General features: G+C 53.4%; 1 protein-coding gene across 4 annotated transcripts in view; it reads right to left on the bottom strand.

Annotated features, from left to right (window-relative positions):
- Positions 1 to 25,921, bottom strand: part of ARHGAP26 (Rho GTPase activating protein 26) — a 100,778-nt gene that overhangs the window by 5,055 nt on the left and 69,802 nt on the right. For 3 of the 4 annotated variants that reach the window (NM_205194.3, XM_015294012.4, XM_040646858.2), the window contains exons 18-20: positions 23,249 to 23,408; positions 19,529 to 19,667; positions 16,873 to 17,026 (exon numbers count right to left, since the gene is read on the bottom strand). In NM_205194.3, coding sequence (NP_990525.3) covers positions 16,873 to 17,026; positions 19,529 to 19,667; positions 23,249 to 23,408 — 453 coding nt within the window. Of the gene's footprint in view, positions 1 to 1,846; positions 3,670 to 16,872; positions 17,027 to 19,528; positions 19,668 to 23,248; positions 23,409 to 25,921 lie in introns of those variants that run through there. The other variant, XM_015294013.4, reaches the window with a different exon arrangement.

Raw genomic sequence — 25,921 nt, 5'->3', positions numbered from 1 at the left:
GAGACAGGCAGACGACATCCGACGATATCTGGTGCCTTGGGAATAGTCCGAGCATGAGACACAGCCACGAAATGAAGTGCCAAGACCTTGGGAAACACTTCAAGGCCAGATCTGCATTCTTCCAGACAACAAGAGCTGGATCTTCCAGTTAACCCCTGCTCCATCGCCCTGCTCCCGGCACCCCATGGGCAGAGCTGTCAGGCTGCATGCTGCTGCTCCAGCACCTTACCTGCCGTGCCATGGTTCCCCAAGGAGAGCCAACTGCACTGCTGCATGGGGATGGTGCCTATGAGCATCTCCTCCTGCTGACAGGAGGCCGTTCCCTGGGCCATGCTGTGCAGTGCCCGAGCACCACTGCCCGTCTGCACATCCCAGTGGGCCCCTGCCGTGGAAGCCCAGGGGCTGTGACACTGCACCCCAGGCTGTGTGGGTCTCAGCCCCATGGGTGCCCTCATCAGCACCAGAACTGAGACGAGCAACGCTGAGGTGCAGGGAACCTCTTCTTTCCCACCATGAACAGGAGTGGAAGCAGCAGCAGGGCTCGTGCCCTGCCCACGCTTCAGCACTCCTGCAGTGCTCATTAAATCACAGTGCTGTAAAGGTTTAATTGATTTTTTTCATGTTTTACAGTGAGAAACTCTCCTCCCCTCACCCACACCGCTCTTGACTATCAGCTCGTTTCCTCACTTTTCCTGTAAGTGACTGCTGTCATCTGAATTCAAACTGAGTCACTGAACTAGGAAACGCATTCAGAAGTGAGAAGTGTTTCCTGCAGAACTGTTACACTCAGGTCGTTCTCAGGTTCTCTGGAAAGCAATTATTGCACTAAAACACCATTTTGCATCTGTTTCGTCTTCGGCCATCTCTAGGATTATCAACTCATCTGTATTCCCCGTCTAATTCAGCCTGTATGCTCTGTCCCTGGTAAAACACCAGAAAACCCTCTCAGCACTGAAAATGCCCCCTAAAAACCCCCCAAAGTTCTGTAAAAGCATTGTGATTTCTGCTTTCTCTCTCCCAGAGGATGGCCCTCCTCTTAGCACAGGGATGTACCCAAGCAGCCCATGCCCACAGGCATTCCCTAGCTTCTGCCAACAGGTGAAGACTCTGTAAATGGGTGATGGTTCCACCCATAACTGATCTGTCACTGAGATCACAGTCACAGACCACAGCAGCCAAGTCAGTGCTCCAGCCCCGGGCTGCTGTTTCTGGAGTCCAGCACTGCACGTTTCATTCCGTTAACACAGAGTAGTGCACAACAAATGCTCTGTGCTGTATTTCAAGCCTCAGCCTCTCCCACTTAAGAAAAACAACCAACCATCCCCAAAACCCAGGAGGGTCTCCGGGAAATATTTATGACTCATCTTTTATCGATGGTCCCCGTGGGTCCCTTCCAGCTCCGGATATTCTACAATCCTATGAATTTTGCATGGGATTGCAATTCTCTTCCCTTCGGTTCAGCACAGACTGACGCAGCACACCCGGCACGCCGCAGCCCACACCTTGTGCCACCCCACCAGCACTGCACGCCTCTGCTCTCTGCACCCCAACCCCGGCTCCCCCCCAAGGTCAGACCCCACCAGGGGCTGCAGCCACCCCCACCGTGCCCCAGCACTCACAACAGTGAGGATAACACCATGGATTTGGGCCAGTTTCGAGGGAGAAAGCGCCCATGCCATAAATATCCCCGCCACCACAGCTGGCACCCAGAGGACACGAAAGAAGGTTACATTTTTGGCCTGAACTACCCTGAAGTTCGTATCTGCTGAAGGCCGAGCTCCTGGCACCTCCTCCCTGCAGAAGCTGTGCGCTGAGTCCAACAGACACTCACGATTTCCCCACATAGTTATGGGCGATACCTTTATTTCTGCAGAGCTCTCCATGCACATTGGGCTGAATTACAGCAGTGCAGCACAACTTGCACCAAACATTGTAAAACTGGGCACGCTCACAGGCAGACAATTAAGAGAAATCCTCCAAATGTTCACCTCCTGATTACCAGCATCCAACAGCAATCCTGCATTTTTCTATCGAAATTGCAAAACGAGCATTTACCTGCATTAGCTGCTCCTTAACAAACCTGAGAGACAGCCGTACTTACCATAGCACAAATCTATTCCCCACTTCAAACAGGAGGAGGTGCTGCCCAGAGTACCCAGCGAGCCCCAGTCGCAGAGGTTAACCCTTACAGCACCACTTCTTCCTGCTGCCTTTTCTTCCCAGCAGGTGCAGTTGGCTGGCAAAGTGTGATGGTGTTCTACCTTCCCTTAACACGAGAAGTTACACAGCACACAGGGCACGTACATTTGTTTTGTTCTATCTGTGCACAAGCATGCTTCTGCCCTCTAATGGAGAGAGCATGTCAGATTCATTTGAAGACATGGAGAGTGTGTTCCTGTGGGTGTTGGCACCTAGAACCTTTGTGCATGGTTGGTGCTGCACGAGGAGCTGCAGCTGGAAACCAAAGCCTGCTGGATATGATACCTGCATGCAGTTCCTGCAGGCTGCACACGGCTGAGCTACAGCACCTCTGGAGCACAGCTGGCAGCTGTCGGGGTGGGTTTTGCCTGGGGCTGCAGCTGTTCCTCATCTGCCCACAGCCACTCCCCATTCGTGCAGGCTCCTCCATCCTGGTGATCCCACTGAGCTCTTCTCAGAGATGCCAGCTATCTGCTCTGTGCAGGGCTTTCCCTTGGCCTCCAGCCCCTGCTGCAGCGAGGTTTCTCCCTACTGAATGCCTGCAGGTGACCCAGTGGCCAAAACACAGCCAGGCTGCTACCTGACAGCAAGCCCAGAGTGGAGTGCCCACCCCACAGCACAGCCAGCACTGACCCCGCCAGGACACCCAGCTGTACGAGGCATTGGGACGAGAATGTCCCCTTCCTGAGATGGGATCATTGTAAAAGTACACAGTGCTCCCAACCTGCAGGTCAGCTTCATCACTGCCACCCCAACAGCTCAGCCTGCTGCACCAACTGTGGGGCACAGTGCCACCAACACGACCCTCACACAAGGGAACTACTTCTATGATGCTGCAGTAGAAAAGTCTTACAGCAAGAGCCTGGCTCTCCAGCCAGCCGTCAGCTAAGAAGCTATCCAAATTTGGATTGGGATTTTGGTATCTTTGGATTCTGGATGGCAAAGAAAACACACTCCGTGCCCACCAAAACCAGACAGGTACATTCATCAGTAACAGCACGCAGGTCTGTGAGGAGGAAGGCCATCCTGCTTCAATCAGGTTACTCCCAGAAGAGATGAAGGTGGTGCTGTGAGCGATTCCCTCCAGAAGAACAAAAGGAGTTTGCAGGGCCCACCGGGGCTGCCCTGCTGAGCAGGCGTGCTCTGAAGGCTCAGCTCCTCCAAGGGAAACCCCGGTGTTCAGTTCCAAAGCTCCCACTCAAGTGTCACCCCGCTGAGCCACGCCAGGGCATGGGCTAAGTCTGGTCTCATCGGAGAAGTGAGTGCACTCGAGTGATCAGAGCAACGGGGCCTCTGTATTTTGGAACATGTTTTTTTTTGTAGAAGCCCATTTCCTTTCTCTTTCTCATGGGAATAGCAGAGGTGGTGATGGGCTTTTTGGAATTGCTGGCTGCTGCCTGTTGTCTGCAGAAAGCAAATGCCATCTGTTCTTTCCCTTCTTACTCTTGAGGGCTTTGCGAGGGGTTCTTCCTGTTGGGTGCAGAGTGGGAAACAAAACAGAAAAAAAAATGCTAAGAACCAAAAATACCAGCAGCAGGAAACAAAGATGGGGAAAACTGAGCGCCTTCAAAGCAGTTCTTCCCAAAGAGCAGCGGCAGAGGGAACTCCATCAGTCAGCAGCCCAGGACACAGCAGGGCTTCGCCTTTCCTCCCGGACTGCCCATGGCCTGGGCAGTGTGGGGAAGCACGTGGGGTGGGATGGGATGGGATGGCGACATAACCATCCAGCCCTTCATCCTGGGAGCTGTGCTCCAAGCAGCCCTGCTGCCATCCCCGTCCTTCCAGGCACTGCTCTACCTTCCTGCTGCTGGATCTAAAAGCCCTCCTCACTCCTCCCCTCTCACAACCCTTTTTCTCTGCTGTCTGCCCAGGCTGCCCCTGGCATCTCCCTGCACAGCTGAGACCCTCGCAGTGTGTGAGGCTGAGCAGTTCATCGCAGCAGGGCTCCCACACAGCTTTTGTCACTGTTCTTTTGGCTGAGAGGACACCAGTTCCACTTAAAAATGTTTACAACTTGTTTATTTTTGTGGAACTCAGGGCTATTTCTGGCACAGAACATCCAGCATCTACGAATGGGCACCATCTACTGATGAGCTAAAGCCCATTGATGAAATCACCTTGATGAAAACATCATCCTGGCATTATCAGTACCTGACTGCATTAAAACAAACCAAGAACCACCCACCCCTTTCCCTTCTCTTCTACTTCTCTAAAACAAAGCTGCTAAACATAAGGCTCTTCTCAAAGCCAAACAGAAAGAGATGTATATTATAGCATTGCTCAACGCCAGGGCTCTTAAACTTGCTAACAGCAGGCCAGGGTTGCAGCTCACTGATGGATATGGCTCTGCTACATGAAATGGGCAGCCTTGGGCAGAGAAGCTGATGAAGTTCATGCAATGCTGCACACCCCAGCAATGCCCGGAGTGCAGGGCTGGATGGGCACAAGCAAGCAGTCCCCGGGCTCCAGCTGCACTGGTGTTAGTGATGGCACCAAGCATGATCCTATGCATTAACAAAATCCCACAGGCTTCCAGCTTGGAAGCGTTCTTCCTCTGTTTGGTACTTTAAATACAAGAAAAGTTATGCAAAATCTCTCTGCCGTGTTATTCTCTCAGGAGTTATCTTGCTGCATAAATCACTCAGGTGGAAAATAATGACAGGCTGGGGGAAACAGGCAGCCAAATACACGGCAGTCAGCACCGCTTAACCAAGCAGGTCCAAAAGAGTTCAGCTTCTTCACACATCTCCAGCTATCAGCTCCTCTTTCTGGGTGAGCTCAGCTGATGTGAGCTCCGTGGCAGCAACACGGAGGTGACCCTCTTTGCAGCCATCGAGATGCCCAACACATGGCTTTGTCCTGACACTTTGCTGCTTGCTTCTTTCCCATACAGAGAACTCTAGATGTGCTTTAGTTATTTCATAAACCGGTCAGAAGCTTTTCCAGTGGAGTAAGAGGAGAGCGCGGGGAGAGTCCTGCCGCAGGGAGGAGAGCTGGTGGTTTCTGCTGTCCCACTTCATGGACGCTGCCATTTCCAACTACAGCCGGGTTATGCCGGATGCTTCGAAGCCAGGCAATGATGGTTTGGTGCAGCCTTCTGGCACAAAGCTTAGAAACTGGTGTTAATGATGAGGAAACGCTGAGCGATTAAGCAAAGAGTCAGAGATGGGAGTGCTGGCAGTGTGAGGAAAAGGATCCCAAGGGAAGGAGCCGTCTGTATGTGGGGATGCAGGCAATGGGAGCACAAAGCCCTCTCAGCACAGAGCACCCCATTAGCACAGTCCCTTCACAACACAGCACAGTGCCAGCAAGTTACCGACCTGCCACAGGGAGCAGAGCCCCATGGCACCCAGCCCGCCCAGCCCCACTGCTCGCTCCCAGGCTGTACATCTGTGTGTGTACGTACACGTGCACATTCTGCTCCACTAACAGCTACCCCACTGCTGAGAGCACACATCCTCCCCGCTCAGATGGCTCTCAGCAGACTGAAAACCAACTCGGCAGGCTCGATGTTGAATCAAGTGCATTCCACCCTTATTCGAGCTTTAAAATATTAATAGAAGAGTTGTAATGTGCCAGTAGGCAATTGAGCAGCAGCCTGGGAGGGAGTGTTGGTAAATCAGGAGCCAGAATCACAGTCACATCTTTTCCACCGCGCCACTGCTTCTAATTCATGAGGCAATTCCGCCAGCCTGGATGCATTAGTCACCAACAAATGGGATTCACAATTAAGGAGAACTTGACAGCCCTCCAGAAATCTCTCCTTTTTCTCTGGCATTCAATCCACCACCATCCTGCGTTCTCCAGAAAGGAAAACTCTCCCGTCTGCCCCCCAGCAACCATAAGGGGCTCCTGCAGAATGAACATCAGAGCCGCAGGATGCAGTACTTGAGTCACACACAGCGTGTGCCCAGGGGCCCTCGCCTCCCCGCTGTGCTGAGCAGTGGAGGTGCTGGGCAGGAACTGCCGTCCCCTCAGGGCCCAGGAGGAGCCCCAAGGAAGCAGCGCAGCACTGCTGCAGCACCAACCCCATGAGCTGCCACTGCCGGCACCCCGGAGGCAGAACAGCCCCTTCTACTCTTTCAGTAACTTCTGGAAATATTCAGAAAAGCTATATTCTACATAAAAAAAATCACTGCTTGCTAAGTAATCGTCCTTGCACGATCTGATAGAAGGCCACTTGCAGATTCAAATCCTACCACAAAACAAACCGCGTCTGTTTCAGCGTTCAGCAGCACCAGCTGAAACGCTGGGTTTTATTGCCATGCAAACTCTGCTCACGCAGTGCACAGCACCAACACCTGCCCACTAAGGCAGGCAGGCTGGGAAAAGCTGCGGGGACCATTTTGGCCTGTGGAAGTGATGGAGAGCAATGGATGAGCACAGCAGTACTCCTCATTTTCTTGAGCCGCCTGACTTCTGTTCCTCAGTATTATGCGAACATCTGTGATATAGGGCAGAATAGAATACCTTACCCCAAAACTACAATACTGTAATGATCCAACACGATCATTTTTATCAAGAGAGAGTTAGGGTTTTATCTGTTCTTCCCTTTTTTGCTCAAAAAACCCAAACTTTGCATTAACTTTTATGCCTCTACAGCTCTAACCAACCAGTGCTGCTCTCCAGCTGCAGCACAGCTGGGTGCTCTGCATGCTGCTGCCTGCCCACCGACAGCCTGGCTTCCTCACTGCTGCCCAGGCACAGATGCAGCCTCTTCTCCCTTCCCATCAACCAAACACAGGCAATGTTAGCATGCACAACTCACTGAATCATAGAAGGGCTTAGGCTGCAAGACACCTTAAAGACCATCCAGCACACCCCTGCTGCAGGCTGGGTGTCCCACAGCTCAGGCTGCCCAGGGCCCCCTCCAGCCTGGCCCAGGGCTCCCCCAGAGATGAGGAATGAACCCATGCCCAGGGTTGGGGCATTCACTTCTTGGCTGGCCATTTCTGTACTTCCACCCATAACACTCCCTGTGCTCTCTCAAGTTTTACTGTGGGTTGAGCCCAGAAGGACGGAGTCCTTTGGGGCTGCAGAGGTCCCTGAGCCACCCCTGGTGGGACCACGACAGGCTGACCCTCCCAGGACACCTTCCTCTCCACTGCCACCTCCTTTTGTGTTTTTCCAAGTGCGGCACAGACAGCAGCAAAGCTAAAGTGGTGCCACTCCCTCCCGGGGGTTCCCTTCCTGTGCCCCCCAGCCCTGGGACACTGAGGGCAGCACCCACAGCTCTGTGACCCAGGGCAGGCGAGGTGGGCAGCGATGCGGTGCACAGCCCAGTAATTGGCCATGGTTCTTATGCTGCTGATAATTTCCCAGCTTAGCACAGCCCTGTCAACAGTGTCTGCACACCGGCTTTGTGCGTGGCCAGAATGCAGCTGGACGGAAAGCAGGTGAGAGCGAATTAAACGCAGGCAGGATCCCTTACCCAGGCAGAAAGGGCTGTGGAGATCAGGTTACCTCCATTTCATGGCAAAGTGGTGGCCTCACAGCTCCAGCTCATTTATGAAGTTAATTAGGCACCCAGATCTTCTTTCAGAGGAGAAAGAAGGTCTTTATGAGCGGTGGCCCCGCACTCCCCCAGCCCCTCCGAGGAAACCGCTGCTTTCTGCAGGGAAACCGGAGCCTGGCAGCACTCCTGGACACAGCAGCCAGCACCACAGCACCCCAGTGGCCATAGCACCCACAGCACCCAGTGCCCTGCAGGAGCACCCCACGCTCACAAAAGGCTCTGCTAAGCAGAGTCTGGGCTGCATCCTTGGCTGTGAATTAAATCTGCCTGCAGAAAGAGGAACCAAGAATGCATTCAGCTGGGTCTATAAAATATTTTGTTTCCAGTGACATTTATAGGTGGCAGAGAGCTAATTTACTATCAGTTTGCTTTCAGCAGTCTCAATAAAAGAGCTGGCTGGGAGCACTCTTGGGAGACTCAGCCCAGGGCTCACAGGCAACAGAGCAGGGCTGGGCAGGAGGGCAGTGCTGCAGGAGATGCTCAGTGCTGCCCCATCCCTGCACTGCTCCTCCAGCTGCCCCGGGGAACGTTTTGTTGTAGCATCTTTGATTCCTGCATCCATTTCCCCACAATGGCCTTAATGCACTTTCAAATACTGCTTTATTTGAAAGTGAAATTTCCATTAGCCAATATTTGTCTGAGGCAGTTTCTTTGAAGAAAATACAGCCATGCAGCTATCTCCACACTAATTATACGAATTAAGAAAGCAATGAAAGTGCAGCGGATGTATTTTCTTCCCTGGGCTTTCAGGAAAGCTGTCTTTTAAGCATATGTGATGCTGAAGTCTGAGGTGCTTTTTTAGATCTCTCGGAGGGAGCCGTACCATTCTAATCTAATTCAGTTTGGGAGAAGCACCCTCAGATGTTCCCAGAGCAAATCACATAAACAGAGCAGTGCAGTTCAAAAGCAGAAACTTCTAAGAAGTCTCCTGGGAGGCAGCGCTGCAGGGAGCTGCAGGGAGCAGGAGGGAGCTGGAGCCTGCATGGCCTGTCCCACTGTCCTGCTGTCCCACTGTCCTGCTGTCCCCCTGTCCTACTGTCCCACTGTCCTGCTGTGACTGCCTGCCGGGGCACTAACATCCCAGGAGGATGCTGAGGTTAATGGCTCAGCTGCAGGCTGAAAGCAGCCACACACTCTATTCCTGCTGAGGACAGGAGGATAGGTTTCTGCACGCATTAGTAAAAAGGACACTGCTGAATTGTCTCTCTCTTAATGGATGAGCACATAGAAAATACGTCGATGAATGGCCATTAGTTCACATGGGGCTAGCTGCAAAACTGGAGACTTTATGAGAATATTTGGCCTAATTTTCAAGTTCAACTTGTGGAAAGTTTCTAGACCCGGAGCCAAATGAGAAGTCAAAGAGCTGCAGGCTTGAGAAGCAGCTATGCCAAACTCCTGGGCAAATGGAAAACACACAGGGCAGAAAGGCAGACTGAACCCCCACCCTGCGCTGCCCTCCCCCGGCGCACAGAGCCAGCACCCCATCATCGCTCCTCAATGGAAGTCTGTCCTTTCCCTCTGCTCCTCCCAAACAAGATCGCTGCTCTTGTGGCCTACAAGCATCTTTTTTCATGCATCCTAACACACTTACTGAAAGCACATAAATGCTTCTAAAACAAATCCAGGATTATTTGAGCACAACACACACAAAAACAACCTATGGAATTTATACGTACCAATAAATACAAATGGTTGTCTACATGTGTGTGCATATGTAGTCTCAAAATGCACCATCTTCAGCAGCTATGCCTGCAGCACATCTATCTGCAGTCCCTTGAGCATGCTGCTCGTGCCTTTGAAGGAGCAGCTGTAAGGATGCCTGCCAGACCCCCGAGTCCCCAAAGCCTACGGAGCCGTCTGACTGCAGGCAGAACGTGGGACTCCCAAGCTAAAGCTGCTTCACTAAAACAAACGCAGACACCCAACAAAGTAAATAAGTCATAAGATACTTGGAATATGATGTCATCTGGAATAAGCCAAGCGACAGACTGGGAATTTCAGGGCACGTTCTCAAGTGTGAAATCCAGGAGAAGATGTGCGGTTTCTGCTTTGAGCAGTAAATGATCCTCCCCTGCTGAGCACAGACCCACAGCTGTGCTGTGCCTCACCTGTGCTGGGGTCTGCAGAGCGCGGGGTCCCCGCTCGGGTGGGCTCACAGCTACAGCAGCTCTGCAGGCTGTGGGGACATCTGCACCCTCAGCAGAAGGCTGCAAGAGGTACTGCCAGGAGTGGGCAAGGAAAGCAGGGGCTCCCAATGCCTGCGCCCACCCTGCCGGGCATGGCCCTCAGCACCATCCTGCTCCTCCATGCCCCGAGCAGAAGCAGCAGCTGACACAGCTGGCACATCCCCTTGCCAAGTCAGCCAGATACTGCCTGCTGAGAGCACCATTTGCTTATCAACCATCACCATTCACTTTTTGAAGGCATGAAAAATGTGGCAGTGACTAACAAGCACCTCGCAGACGCTGCACCCCAATGAGCCCCGTGACACCCCTCGGGATCGGGGAGCTGCAGGAACATTTTCCTAGCTGGAAACCCAACATGTGGGACCAGCTGCCATTCCAGCCTTTGCAGCCAGATCCAGGGTGTAAGGACAAGATTTACTGTAGGGATGGAGACCCCGGCCCCATGCTGAGGGCAGCACTGCTGGCTGCTGCACCTCGGGTCCCTTTACACCCAACTGGACACGCATTACGTTGACCTACAGGGCACTGCCCTACGGAGGGCTGCTGGGGCAGCCCTGGGCACCGCTGGCAGCCACACTCCAGCAGCTCCTATGCTCACAACCTCTCCACTGCGGCTTCGCCAAGCGCTGCTTAGAACACAACAGGGTCCTGGCTCACAGCTTTCTGCAGTGAATGAAAGAAAAGCTGCAAAGAGTTCCCGGGCATTCACAGCCTGCAAGTGCCCCCCCGCCGCGCTCTCTGTGTGCCTTCTGGGGGGTCCTCTCACAAATAAAAGAAGTTTCTTCCCACTGCCAACTTCACACAGCACCCAGGAACTCAGCTTCTCTCCTTCAGAACTGCCGACCTTCACACCTGGCTGACGTTGCTGTCAGCCACGCAGTGGCACCGCTCCTGACGAATGGAGCGCGGTGTGGGAGAAGTTCACCTCTCTCCGACTACTGACGACTCCACAGAAGTTAAAAGAAAACCAACAAAACACCAAACCAGATCATTTTTGCTGCAGAAATCCGCCTTCTGAGCGAGAACGGGCAGCAGAGCTGCTGAATAAGGCTGCGTCATGTTTACAGAGTTATTGTGCAGAGTGGAAAAAGTGACTTCAATTCTGCAAGGAACCAGCAGCGTTTAAAGGTCTGCTCACTGCTCATGTGTTTCTGCTTATGTGTGTTACGACTGATAATTGCTGAAGCTGCTTGTGTTTTTAAGAGCCTATTTACTCCGACAAGTATCACCATTTGCCATTCAGTGACACTACCCTGATTATTTGCTGCTGGACACAGATTTGGGATCCCCAAGGACCCCAGTGCAGAGCGTGGCTATGAGGCGGTGTCAGCTTGGGATGGAGAACATGCACTGGGATGTCCAGTGAGAATTTATTCTGGTCCCGTAAATCAAAAGCACATGGGAATAACCTCTCTTCCTCACACTAACTGGGCTATTTTTTTCATGACCACTAGACCTTAGGTCTGCTCCTCATTTCTTTCCATACCCATGGAGGGAAAGAAATAGCCATACTTGGTCAATAAGTAAATAAAATAAAATGCAAACAGACAAATGACGACTAAACCCAAGTTTCCCAAAGCTATGATCCCCTCAAGCTGGAGTCCCCAGGGCAAAGAGGGTACCGGATCACTCAGCCACCCCAACGGGACAGCAACCCCAATGGGACAGCCATCTCAGAGGCCAGCCACCCCGGGGGGGCAGGCAGCATTTCATGCCCAGCCCAGTACCCGTTCCATGCACTCTATGGTCTGTCAGAAGCCACAAAGCCCTAAAGGCATGAGGGCCACAACACAGCCTTAACCCCGTTGCTTCTGTCTGCACGTGGCTGAGCTCCCAGCCTGGGGATGCCTTCCCACGTCCTGTTGGGGTACCTTCTTGGGACTGTAGAAAAACAAAGCTAACCCAGAGTTGTGTGTCTGGTATTTTTGGAGACAGCCACCCACACAACCGACGCTCCGGTCCCACCTCACAGAAAAATGTGCATTTTCGTGCCTGCTCTGCACAGGTAAATCCTCCTGCCCCACCTCCATGCTTCACCCCGCTTCAGCTGCGGTGGTTCCTGCTCGTCAGGCTCTGTGGCTTTCCCTGGGCCCCTGCAGGGCCCCCCGGCTCTGCCCCCACCCTCACTCCCCGGCAGCCACAGCCGCCACTTCCCACCGCCTCCCGGAGTTTGGGGTGAGCTCGGCAGCTCCTGGCCTCCATCCCACACCAAGGGGCTCCTGCGGGGCTCTCACGATTCCCATCACGCAGCATTTATTTCCAAGTGCCCGGCTGTGCCTTGGAGGCCTCGTGCTTGGCTCTGCAGCCAGGCTCACCCCAGCACTGTGCCAGGAGGGATGCCCGGTGTGGACGAGGCATGTGAGGACAGCCCGCCTCTGCTCCCTGCCCGGCGCCCGCCTGGGATGGCCGGAGCTGCGGTGTCCCCGCGAAAGGACAGCCTCACAACCTGCTCTAAAATTAGTCCTGGGATTGAATTGCCCTGTCACCACTCAGAGAGCTGTGCAGCCATGTGCTGCTTGCAGTGCTCCAGTGAGGGCACCCCACAAAGCATGGAACGGCAGGCATGGCATGACATGGTACAGCACAACAAGCATGGCCCGGCATGGCACAACGCGGTCCAACAAAGCAAGGCACAGCCCACCGCTGCCTTCAACCCACACTCTCTGGATGTCCCCAGAGCCCCTCTCTGATGCTCAGGGCTGAGAGCTCCACACAACCCTCCCATAGCTGCCAGGTCCCACGAGTGCTGGCCGGGTCCCCAGGCACGCTGCCATGCAGGCGGCCCAGAAATGGGAGCTTTTGTCTCTGAGAACACTGCTAAGTAACACACACAGGGTTTTGTAACTTAGAAATCAACTATCCTTAAGAGTGCGTTAGAAAACTCTAAGAGGTAACTGTTTGGAAATTTCCATGTGCCTTTGAACCATCCCAGAAGTACTGTTGGGCTGCACTTTATTGTATCAGAAGCAGTGGAACATTCTTCACTGGCAGCAAAACATTAAAAAGGGTGGGAGGTGATAAAATGAATGCTCAGAGCTACCATTGGGAAACAGCACTGCAAAGACACGGCCAAGGACTTCAGGAAGGGAGAAGCGCTCCCCTCCCATAGCACAGTGCTGTTTGCTGGGCACGCAGCGCCCGGAGAGCGGCAGGCAGCGAATTCTGGGTGCTCCTCTCCCCCCACAGCCACCCTATGCTTCAGTGCAAAGCTCTCCTTTTGAAAGGGAAGGCAGAAGCCCCCTGGGCATTGCTGCATGCTCAGAGTCATAAGAGCTCAGGCTGATGACTTTGTGAAGTCGCGGTGCAAAAATCCCGCCTGTCTGGTTACATGGAGAGAAACAGCCGGCCCCACCTCACCTCCGGAACAGTCACGCACAGAAAGAAATTGCCAAGAGAGAAGAAACTGAAAAACCCTTGCTGCTCCATGCACGGTATCCTGTGAGCCTCAGCCGCTCCTGATTTTACAGACTTCAGTACCCAGCAGCAGGAGCAGCAGCACCCAGCAGCAGCGCCATACAGCAGCAGTGCCATACAGCAGCAGCTGCAGACCCAGGCACGGAACTCACTATAGATGCAAGCAGAGGCCGCTGACCCAGCCTGCAGCACCCAGCCCTGCTCAGCTGCACACACCCAGAGCACGGCCAGGTTCCTGCAGGCAGCTGGGTTCTGTAGGCAGCATGGGGCACAGACAAGGCCGAGAAATAAAGAGAGAACAAGGAACAGGAGGCAGGCACCAAGCAGGGTGCAGGCTGTCAGCCCAGCACGCCCAGCCGAAAAACAGACCCTGTGGTCACCTGCAGGGACCGACCCACAGCTGCACAGGAACGCACCTCCACACCACCAGAGCGAGGTGCTCGCTGGGAGGATTTTAATAACCACACTCCTAATTCACTGTGATCACGCAATTTACTTTGAAAACTTCCCCCATTGCAGCTGAAGGATCTATCTGTGCTAGAAACACTGGCTTTTCTGGCTTTTGTCCTGCCATGTTTTCTAGAGCAGCTTTCTGCACCGTCAGAGGTAAAGAAAACCAGAGATCATTTCCCGAGCAAGCAGTGCCCACGCAGGGGGTGGCAGCAGGCAGCCACTCCGCTCCCTCATGCCCACTGCTGCAGCAGCTCCTGGTGGGATCAGCCCTGCTGACTCACAGCACAGCTCCCACCCCGAGCGCTTCTTCCATAAAAATAAACCCAGCCCTAATAAATGAGCGCATTCCCATAGTAAAACCCTGATTGGTGGCTGGGAAGGAAGAGCCTTCGTCCCACGGCTGAACCATTTCCCTCCCGGCTGCTGATGGAGGACCAGGGCTGAGGCACGCAGACCCCCGGCCGCTCACTGGCGCTGTGCCGTGGCACCGCAGCACAGAGCAGAGCTGAGGGCACAGCACTGCTCCCCGCTGGGATGGGGCGCTGGGTGCACAAAGCTCACACATCTCCACTGCCACAGTGCTCACAGTTACTGAACGTCACATTTTAAGGCCACCTCAGAATGCGTCGGGGCTCACTGCAGCAAAACAAAACCCTGTATTTGTAATTCTTCCCCATTGAACCACAGCACCATTCTGGTTAGAAGAGACCTCCGTTCCCTCAGCTGCTCCCCACAGGATGTGTGCCCCACACCCCTCTCAGCTACGCTGTGCTCCTCTGCACACAACTGACTCTACTCCAACACGTCTCCTGAGATCAACAGTTATCAGTTGTAACTCATGTAATCAATAACATACAAACAGTGGATAAACCAGGGTCACCATACATCACATTGCCCACATGGGCCATGGGCCTGAGACAGGGCAACCAATGGCACCAAACCCATCCATCAGCAGCAGTGGCACCAAACCTGTCTGTCAGACAGCAGCAAAGCAATGAGGTAAAAGGCTGCGGTCAGTGATGGCTGCATGCAGTGTCCATCAGCTCCTCTGTTTCAGTGGTGACTTTAGACATCAAAAAAAAAAGCCAGAACAAAATCAATTCTCGTCTGGGGTGGTTCTTAATTTACTAACCTGTGCTGTTGCTGCTTCAGGGAAGCACCAAATCCAGGATTCCTTCTTACTTGTTCTCTTAAGGAGTTCTTTGTTCAGAAAGAAATCCTTTTTTTCTCTACAGGAGGAAAGCGGGGCTTCCCATCCTCCTCACACCAGGGCTCTGCAGCTGCTGTGCTGCAGGCACTGACACCACAGTGCAGTGAGCTGCCCCGGCCATAAACAGCTCCTCCATGTGGGTCCCAGGATGGGGCAGCCCTGACCCGCAGCAAAAAACTCAAAGAAAACAGTGAAGAATGCAAGAAAACAATAAACTCCTGAGGAGGAGCTCCACAATGGGTCTCACAGGACTGGCAGAAGGTTTGGCATGGAGCTGAAGGAGCACCGAGAGCAAGGCACCAACACACCCTGCCTGCTGCCTCACACCCGCACTGCTGCTCCGGTAACTGCAGCAGAGCAATGGGAACTCTCAGAGCTCTAACAGATAACAGCAACCAACCTCAGTGCCCATGGGCACCTGGGAATTACTGCAGAGCCCCAGCCACTGTGCTGCTTAAAGGATCAGGGCCGGCTTTGTACAGGTGTTATTTGCACAGCGGGGCAGAAAGGACAGCACTGCGGGACACTGGCACCATTCAGGCTGCTCTGACCCCAACCATCCCACGCACACCTCCTGCTGCTGCCCCCGGCCCACCCAGTGCAGAGCGGGGCTGAGCACTGTGGGCTGGATGGAGTCAGCTGCGAGCAAAGGCAGCAAAACAATTTGGGTCCATTCAGCCACCGCAGCACTGTGCAGGAAATCTAGCAGTGACATTTTCACGGGACCACAAATGAGGTTAAAAGCAGACATCTAAAGACAAATGAATGCATCTCAGCAAACTTTAAAACCCAGCAGCGCAGACGAGCACAGAGCTGTCCTACCTGTGGCTGCAGCTCCACATCGCGGCGTCCCACGGCGGCCACCTGCAGCACTGAGATCGGGGAACATGCAGCCTTGGCATGAGGCCTGGCTGCTGGGGGCAGCAGAGGTGGTGGGAAGGAGGTGACGCCAACGGGTGATGGCCAGAGCCCTGCTCTGCACGTGTGCACTTACCTTCACCACGTGCTGCTGCCGCCCGAGCGCTGCACCCCACACTGGGAAGGACAGCCATGGCCAGGGGCACCAGCAGCAGCACCAAGCCGTTTCCGTGGGGACCCAGGAGAAAGCAGCTGAACCCAAGTGTTCACCACGGGCTCCTAAGGGCCTGGTTGCAGGGCTGGGTGAGAAGGGGTGCAGGCTGCGTGGGGACATGGGGCAGGAAGGTCGCCCCACGCTGACCTACGTGGACACAGGGAATCAGCCCAGGCTCGAGGGACCAGGGCTGCAGGGCTCAGAGCACATCGTCATGTGTGCAGGAGAGGAGGTTCTGTGGGAAAATGCGCCGGCCCAGCAGGAAGGAAATTCCCCGTGGCAGAGCCGTCCGTGGTGCAAGGCTGGGTCAAGTCCAGGGGACTGCACAAATAACCCGGCCGTCCCCCGGGAGTCGCTGCTAAGGTCGCTATTTTTTCCCCTGAACTTTTCAGATAAAGGAAGCAATAGCAGAAGCAATGGTACAGATTTGGCTGGAGACCAACGGTGCTGACAACAGTCGCAGGATTTAAGTCAGAAGAGCAGCCCTTTGTGTTTGCTGGAGTTACCTCCAGATGGGTCGGGCAGTTGAAGCAGCAGTGCGGGGCTCTGCCTGGAGCACACCCTGCAGGCGCACAGCAGCCGCGGCTGAGCCAACCACCCCACCAACCACCCCACCAACCGCCCCACAAACCGCCCCACAAATCGCCCCGCCAGTCCCACCGCTCAGCCCGGCCGTGCGGGACGCGCCCTCAGCGCCCATTAAAAATTAAAGCATTAAATTGCATTCTCTAATAAACTGCCGGGATTCAGAGCGAGAAGCAGCCCTGATTAAAGACGAAGGACGGGGAGCCTATAAAACGCTAATTACCACCGTACTTACAGTGAATTTGGCCTGTTGGGTTTAATTACTTCTAGTTCGAGATCACTTGAATTCAGGTTGGACTGGGGCGCGCTGTTGGAGTTGAGGAAGCTGTTTGCATTTGAAGAGATGACGGATTCCAGGCTGGAGTTGATGATGCTGTTCCGGCTCTCCTCTGGAAAACACCAAAAGAACGGGAGCTGTCGGCCAGGCTCCTGCCCAGCACCCCCACCCCAGCAGCACCCTCCCAGTGCACAGACAGGCACTGAGTTCCCAGGCACGTGTTCTATGTATTATGCATTACAGTATGAGAAGGAACAGTTATTCTTTTCTCTTTTTAAAGATGCAACTATATTTTAAACAAATAACATTTTTAGCAAGCAAATATTCATTTTTCTCAAGATATTAATATTTTATATTCCCAAGGACTTCCAAAGGGCCACGTAACCTGAGAAAGAAAGGGATGAGATTACATGCAGGAATGAATTCATCTGTGGCTGAAATCAGGTACCACAGGACTGAACATCCCCAGAGGGGATAACAGGGAGGAGAAAAGGACAGACCACTCGATTAAAGTTCATCCCAGCAAAAAAATGCTTCAGTCCAAGCGTGACATCAGCCACTATCCGCCTCTCCTGCCCAGGTCTACAACCACAGTGCAGCACTGCTGATACCACCAGTGAGGAGAAAGGCCTGCCCTCCTGCCCAGCTCACTGCCCACAGCTCTCCTCATTTCCCTTCATCCTGCCCTGCTAAGGGACGTCTCCCTTATTTGTGTAACTTCAGCACTGAGGTGTGAAAACATTCTGCATCCCAAAGCAACCTCCACAGCATGGGTTTCCTCCTCAACTCTGTGCTGAATTACCTAAAATCACATTAATTCATTCTCCTAAGATGCTTTTTCCGTATAAGCAGCAATCGTAATTGTAATGGGGAGAGGCAATTATCATCACTGATGGCACGGAAAGCAGCTCTGCTGCAGAGAACTGCCACTTCTGTGATGATGTTTCCTGAAAGAGAGACAACTGCTGGAAAACACGAGCAGTGCCACCTGAATGACGAATCTTTCAAAGAAATGGTATCTCCTGTGCACGCTAATATGAGGAAATTGCTACTAAAAAGCACACGGTTACAGAGACCCCCCTATTCTCAAGCCCATCCAATTATACATCCCTTCCACTTACACGTTTGCATGAGGACAACAATTAATACTCACAGAAGGAGAAAGCAGTGTCAGAGAAACTCCTGAGCTACGTGGAGAGCTAATCCTGAGCACACAGCAGAGAGAAACCCCTGCATGCCTCGAAAATAGCTGGGGAGCAGCACTGCCTCCGGGACAGGGCGGTGTGACACTGGGTGAGCCCTCTGCTTCGAAGGAAAACGATGACACGACCAAAAGGACAGGGATGCAAAGGGAGGGGAGCGAACGAACCAACACTCCTCGTCACATCACTCACTGTGCCACCGAGTTCTCATGGTGCCTGGACAAAGTCAGAGCGCTTACAGAGCAGCGAGAGGCTCAAACCCCATTTAGCTCAGGCTATCATCCAGAGATCAGCCAACGCCAAGGATGAGATAATGACATCAACACACGTTACCAGGCTCCTGAAACCACATGCCACGAATCTCGGTCTCCAGCAGGCTATCAAGGGAACTCTCCAAACATTGACCGGAAGACAGAGCAGCCAGCAGATGAAATAAGGGAGAAATTAACCTGCCAAGGGGCCTAAAGCCCCAAAAAGGTTAATCCAAAGCAGTCCTCAATCTTTGACCCCAACAGCACAGTTTTCAGAACCATTCTGCAGCGCCCTGCAGCCTATTCGGATGCCACGTCTAGTTGCTTCCAAACATTTTCTGCCTGAGGCTGAAGTTCAAAAATAAGCTCTGTAAGCCTAACAAATCAGTGTCAATTGTCTGTGTAATCTCAGACGCAGCTACCAGCCAACACTGAATTAAAGTTCCTATCAGCCAAGAGACTGGAAGTGTTTCATCTACAGAGGATGGGAGGTGAACAGCAGAATTGGAAACCATCCCTTTATTCTATTTCCTCCTTTATGAAGGCTGATACCGTGTACAGTTCAAGCAAAGGACTCTTTGCTGAGGCATTCAGCTCAGTCTCACAGTTCCAGGAGCAGAACAGCAAACTCCTGCTGCGCATTTCTGCTCTGTAGCATGCGAGACAGCCGTGTGCAGAGTGAGATGGGAGGAGATGCTGACCCCTCCACCAACAGATCTGGAGCACCAAATAGAGACCAAAATGGAAAGATGATCTCCAACATTTTTAAATGACCATGTCATCTACTCCACAGAAAAATACAGAACCTCCTGGCCAGGCTTGTTGTGTCTGTAAAAAGAAAAGTGCCTGTGGGCATCCAGGGAGAAATGAGGATCGACGCTGGACACCCCGTGGGCTCTGCCTTGCGTCCTTCAGCAGCTGGGGACGTAGGGATGGGGCAGCAACTCTATATCACGTTAGTGCAGCCTGCACCAAGCCCTGCTGCAGCCTGGGATGCCAGGCAGGCTTTGCGCTCCCCATCAGCACAGGGAGCAGAGGCCCTATCCCCTTACAAGATGCATCTTTCATCAGCACCAGCACAGCTGTGCTCCATGGCAGGGGAATGGCGGTGTGCAGTGACACGGGGTGGGGTGGGGTGGGGTGGGTCAGGGGGGCACTTACGCTTCTCGTTGGGCTGCGCGGTGTGGAATAGGGTGAGCGGCCGCTCACTGCATGACGGAGGCTTTGAGTCCGTGCTCTTCTTGCGGGACAGCAGCAGCTGTGAGTTTGACGGCGGGGTCTCCGGCACTGTGTTAAATATCTGTTAAAGCCAACAGAGAGGTCCTTTCAGCATCACCCACTCGAGCAGAGCAGCTCTCTGCCCGCAGCGCCCTGCCATCACACCAAGCAACAGCACCAACAGAGGTCGGGTGTTCAATAAAGTAACATTTGGGGCATAATTTCCTAAGCTCCACATTGCCATTCTGTTTGCACTCCTTTTCTCTACTCTTCACCAAATGAGTATGGTGCAAAATGTGAAAAACCCCACCAACGTGGCAGGTTACTCCTTGTGAAGGGCCTGCAGTGCCCTTGCAATGTTGGTGGGGCAAGAACCCCAACGGGCACCCAGCTATGCAAACACGGCAGCTGGGCAGGGTAGGGCACAGCGGGACTGCCGGGACACAGAGGCAGGGTGACACTGCGCCGCCTCCCAACCCCCTCAGGGTGGCCCACAGCCCCCAGGCTAAATGTGACCGCTCTCAACAGAGGAAAGTCACGAGCTGGCTGCCTTTCCAAAAGCACCAGTGTTTATTTTGAAGCTCCAAAGAGGGAGGAGTCAGAGGACCCAGAGCCATATAAGAAGCAGTTCCTGCTAGGGGTGGTCTTGCAGCATCACACCCCTAGAAGCCCTGCCAGCCTCCCCAGCAGCACAGGGAGCTCTGCTCTCCTTCATCTCAATGCTTCTTCAGTTTGTTTCACTTTTCAGTTTAAGACAAATAACTGAGACATGCTCCTCACCGTGCAAACCTGTGTTATAACTCTCCCATCCCAGAGTCCAATTAACAGAGAGAGCGAGACAGTTTAATCATCAGAGTGGGAGAGGAGCAGCCAGGCTCCATAAATTACACATCCAGCCCCCGTGCTCGCTGTGCAGCTGGAGGCTCCCGGAGCAACCCGCGCCCCCGCTGGAATGCAGCCAGACCTATGAGATGCTCTGCAAGGAGCTGCCCTCCTGCCTCAGCTGGAAGCACCAACCGGAGGCGGCGCAGAGCTTTACACCACGAGCAATTAAAAGTGCTGCCAAGGGCATCGCCGCTACAAAGCTTTGCTAATTGCAGAAAATAAAGATGAGGTGCTGAGGGCTTTGACCTCAGTGTTAGTTCTGACCACTGAGTGAGGCAGTGCTGGGGTCTGGGTAACGCCCTGCAGAAACCCATCCTGCTGGTCGTCAGCACTGCGCCGCTCACAGGTCAGCTGCTCCCTCCTTGGTCTGAAGGAACACCAACAGCACCGTACACTCATCTCATCATTTCCCAGTACTTCATACAAATTGCCTTTTCCAGAGCACTATTAAAGGAGCAGCTTTGGACAATAAAATGGATGGACACCTGCAATTTTCCAGTACAACACCGCATCCCTGGTTTTTTTGCATAGGATTCACTCTCAGTTTGCTTGTCATGGCAACATCCAGAGCCATAGCAGAAAAACCATTTCATCCCTTTAAAAACACACAATCCACACATATCCTGGAGCAGGTTATGCTGCTGTGCTGCTCTCACAAACACACACTGCACGTCTGCCCCAGCTCCGGTGCTCCATGGCTCCCATCTGCCCCGCTGCAGCTCCGGGCACACACCCAGCACAGCACCGAGCCTCACTGTGACACAGTGACAACAGCAATTTTAGAGGGAGAGGCGTCCCACTTACCTGAGGGAAATAGAATGTAATACCAGACAGTCGCTGATTGCCAGGAACCATTCAAATCAATTACATTTTCCCTGAGAATGCACTTAATCATAAACAGTGGCTGTGAGTCACCAGCGTAAAACAATATAAAGCAGCAGCAGCGCAGCACAGAGGGCTCACATATTGCTAATCACCTACAGCAGCTCCTGCAGGGAAACTTCAATGAGTTCCAATCAATTCAAATTAAGGAATACACTGAAACTAAACAGTCCTAAAGAGGGAACGAACCAGCACCGGGACTGACTTTAAAGGAGATTTTCCTCCCCGTTGCTGCCTCCTGCTACCTCCCTCTTTCTCGGGATCATTCCCGGACAAATGGGGACATGGGTCCAACTGCACCCTGCATGCAGCACTGCTGTGCCACACGGCACCCCTGCCTTTGTGCAGGCAGTGCAGGCAGCACGGGCAGTGCAGTGCAGGCAGTGCGGACAGTGCAAACGGCATCTCTCCATCCTGCACCATCGGTACCCCCTGCATGAGAGCCGCCCGGCACACAGACAGCACGCAGCGCGCACGCCCACCCGCAGACGATGTGTGACGATAGCACACAGCCCAGTCACAGCTTTCCCTTCTGCCGGTGCCATAAATTACTCCTAAGGAAGGGTAGCCATGGAAGCGCCTGGGAGCCCTGCGGCACCAGGTGTCATTTTGCTGGTGAGCAGCACTGCAGCCCACACAGACAACCACTGCAGAAATCCATCACCGATTCCCCCCGGTGCCATCTGACGGAGAACGCTCAGCTCGGACTGAACGAGAACCATCCTGAGGCCCTGCTTCTGCAAGGACCCGCGAGGGGAGGGCAGCCATGGAGCTCAGCGAGGAAAGGGGCAGCAAAGCGCACCCACAGCAGTGACACAATGCTTGAATGGTTTCCTGGTGCCACTGCTGGGACACCGCAGATGGACAGACGGACGGATGGACACACAGACAGGCAGATGGCCACCAGCGGCCCCACAAGGCTCATGGCTGCTGCTCAGCACAGGGCTGGGGCTCAGCTACAGGCTCACGGCTGCTGCCTGCATGCCCCTCTGCAGCAGCCCATGATTAAGCAATCACTTAACTGCACCCCATACAGAGCAGAGAAAATAGCTCCTCTGTGCTGAATAGATACCATGGTGTTAATCTGTCTGTGGAGGAAATTTCTCCAACAATATGGAGACCACCCCATCCATCCCTGTTGGACATGCACTCGCTGCCCCTCGGCAGCACCAGGCAGATGAGCCCCACAGCTGACACCTGCACCATACGCACATGGGACTCAGCCTTGCAGCTTACATGTGGAACCCACAGGCTAACGGTCTCTGGAGAGAGCCCTGAGTAGCAGACAGCCCCAAGCACCACATCCTCCATCTCCCTGGCCCAGGCTGCTTTCATATGACAGGCACCTGGTAGCACTGCATGAGAAGTGCAGCAACACTCCACTCCACTCCAGTGGCCCTAGAGGATGCTGTGCCTCACCACCACCCCATGCACGTACAAGCACTCTGTGAGCAATGCTCATGATCAGTGTTTCAGTGTTGCCATTTGCAGAATTACATGGCCTCCCACAGGCACTCATTTGAGAGCCTTCTCCTGTTATCACCCCGAAGGTGACCAGACCCCCAGGGGTCAGCGAGCACCCTACGGGAGGGCCAGGAGCCCCCCAGCTGCAGCAGAGCTACTGCAGTGCTGCACCAGCAGAGCCAGCAACAGGTGGGAGCATCCCTGCAACAGACAGACACAACCGCACCATGTCACAGCGGATCAGCGCTGCGGAGAAAGTCAGTGCTTGGATAAACACAGATGTAGTCAGAAAACCAGGAACCGAGCCGGGCCCCTCATGGCTGCTGGCCACGGACAGCAAGGAGCGCCCTGGGGAAGCGGGCGGCAGCTTGCAAAGTGACAAATCTGGTGTAGGAAATAAACTGTACCGATAGAAGCAAGGAAAGGCATTACCTTCTCATGGTTTTCTATTAAAATTTCAATCACAATGTTCTGAAACTTGATGTCCATAATGGCAGCGACTGTTTCCTCCTGGGGTCGAAGCAGCGTTGGCCCAAATACCACACCCAGATTAGCAACAGTCATCAGGTTCTGCTTGTGGTTATCTGCAACTCTGCAAAAGAAAACCAACAGGAGTAGGTGATGGGAACAATCGGGATGGACCCCCCATCCTTGCCTGGCACCAGGCTCACAAGTCTGTTTGCTTTCCTGACGCTCCTGGGGAGCCCCCTGAAGCCTCAGCCATGTGGAAAAGTACAGCCTTAACTGCTGTGTTATGGCACGCATTGCAGCTCAGGATTTGGCTAATCCCATAAAACCCCAACACTTCCCCGGCCACCGAGGCTCATGTTGCAAACCACTCCCAGGAAAACATCTTGAATCATTAATGCTTGAAACCCTTCTAAAAACAAATTGTTGGACCTCTGACACACGCCGCTCTCCAGCTGAACAAGTGACCTCATATGTTCCAAAATCCAATCCTTTCTCACCCATTTTTTTGCCTTCACCACGGGTCAGCCCCATCGGCCTGGCTGCAGGGGGCTGGGCGAGGAAACCTCCCAGCCAGGGACACACGGACACTCGAGCCTTGCTCTCAGACAGGCCACGTGGTGACACGTCATGCAGTGACATGCAAGTCAGAAGGAGGTGACAAGGAGGACGTGCAGCAGGAGCCCACGGCCCTATTGCCACAAGTCGCTGTGGTTTTCTCCTGCCCTCTTCAACCAGGAAGCTCAGTGACTGCAGACAGTATCGGCACAGAACCGCATCCTATGTTTTTAGAGCAGTGCTTTTCCCTGTGGTCCCTCTCCCGTTTTCCCTGGAGAAGTACACTGGGCCAGCAGATGGGAGCACAGGGCTCAGACACCGCTGCAAGTTACTGCCATGAGCTTTTACTGCTGATCAAAGAACTGAGACTGCAGTGCTCATTTGTGTGCAGATGCAGCTCATTTCAGCACAATGTACATTCAAAATAAAATAAGCTTTCTATCCTTCTCCATCCAAGTCCCATTAGAGTCAGAGAAGAGCTCCTCACTCCTCATCCTACACAGGGCTTCCTGGGCAGCAGCAGCAGCAGCAGCAGCAGACCTTGGGATGACTGGAGCTGCCCATCTCCTGCCCCACGCTCAGTGCAGGCAGGACTCTGGTCCACTGCATGTTCCAGCCCCACCACGTGCCCCAGCCCCACAGAGCACACGCCAGCACACTGAGAATGCCCGGGGCTTGGGTTCCAACCCAGAGATGCAGAAGTTCCTTTTACCCATCACCTCCCCGGTGTCAGGAAGCCCCGGATGTTTCCTTGTGGTGTCTGAGAAGCCCCCCTGCTTGCACACCATGGCCCCATGGCCATGCACCCAAACCCCTTTCCTCCTCCCACACCTCCCTAATAGACATTTGTAAATGCCACTGGAATTTTCACCTTGCAGCACAACCTGTATTTCAAACGCACCCTCACATGCTCCCGTTTGGGTTTCAGAAGACAGAAACTGAAATAGTTGTGACTAGTGCTAATAAAACAATGATTGTAACGATCTTCTGTGGTTACTAAAACAACGTTCATTTATAAAAAAACAACCAAATTGATCCAAGTCTTACGAAATTAGGTCCCTTCATTTCTCATTACCGTTATCAGGCAATACATCACTCTAATAAATTGCCCTGTCATTGACTTATTACCGCCAGGCTGCCGTACCCGGTCGCATTAATTATTACGGACTGCAGCGTTAATGGGTTCCCATCGAGAACAGCCCCACTGCACACACGGCCCCACTCCGCTGTGCCCTGCTGCTTTGGCTCTGCAAAGGGCCAACCCTGTGTAACCATACAGTCCTCGGTCCCTGCTGGAACAACCAGGGTGGCACAGCAGCGCTGCGCTGCACCGCGGGTACTTTTCCACCAGCAGCCTTTATAATGGTTACTAAAGCTATGCTACACAACATGATTCACCTTTCACATACTTCACATTCCACATCCATTATCCACATGATGATTTACTATAAATTATACCTCTTCATCTGCCTTTGTACCAGCAAATAATGCCCTGGTTACTAAAGATGGGGTGTTCTCATCCCAAAGTGTCCCTAATGTCAGTGCTTTTCACAGATGCTTTCTGCAGACATCGCTCGTTCCACACCAGAGCTGCCCTCCAGAAGGTTTCCAAGTATTTGCTGCATTTTCCTTTTAACCTGCTGTTCCTTCCTGGCCCTCGCTGCACTCTGAAATCAATTGCACTGGCAGTAATTTAGCTGGGTCCCTTCTCAGGGCTCTCTCCACCCACACTTTGCAGAGTCTCCTGCAGCACAGATGGGAGGTGGGAACCCAGCACAGCTCCCTGGGCAGCAGTGGCTGCTCACAGCTGGGCTCCAGGCTGGCTATGAGCTCCAGGCTGGCTATGGGCCGTCCCTCCCAGCACCCACTGCCCTGCCAGCACCCAGTGCAGCGTCGCAGGCACTGATGTAAGCATTGCCACTGCTGCAGCCCTGCAGCACCACTGCCCTGAGGCCGTGCAGCCACTCAGCTTTGCATTCACTCTCAGAAAAACAAAGGAGAAGGGGAGCAGAGCAAATCCATGTTGTATGCTAAATTAGATTATGCCTGAGTTGCTTGGATACTGTATAATCACCAGCA

This window comes from Gallus gallus, chromosome 13 (assembly GCF_016699485.2).
Source record: "Gallus gallus isolate bGalGal1 chromosome 13, bGalGal1.mat.broiler.GRCg7b, whole genome shotgun sequence".
Classification (NCBI taxonomy): Eukaryota; Metazoa; Chordata; class Aves; order Galliformes; family Phasianidae; genus Gallus; species Gallus gallus.
Note: the sequence above shows the minus strand (reverse complement) of the source record. Positions and strands in the feature narration are given on the sequence as shown.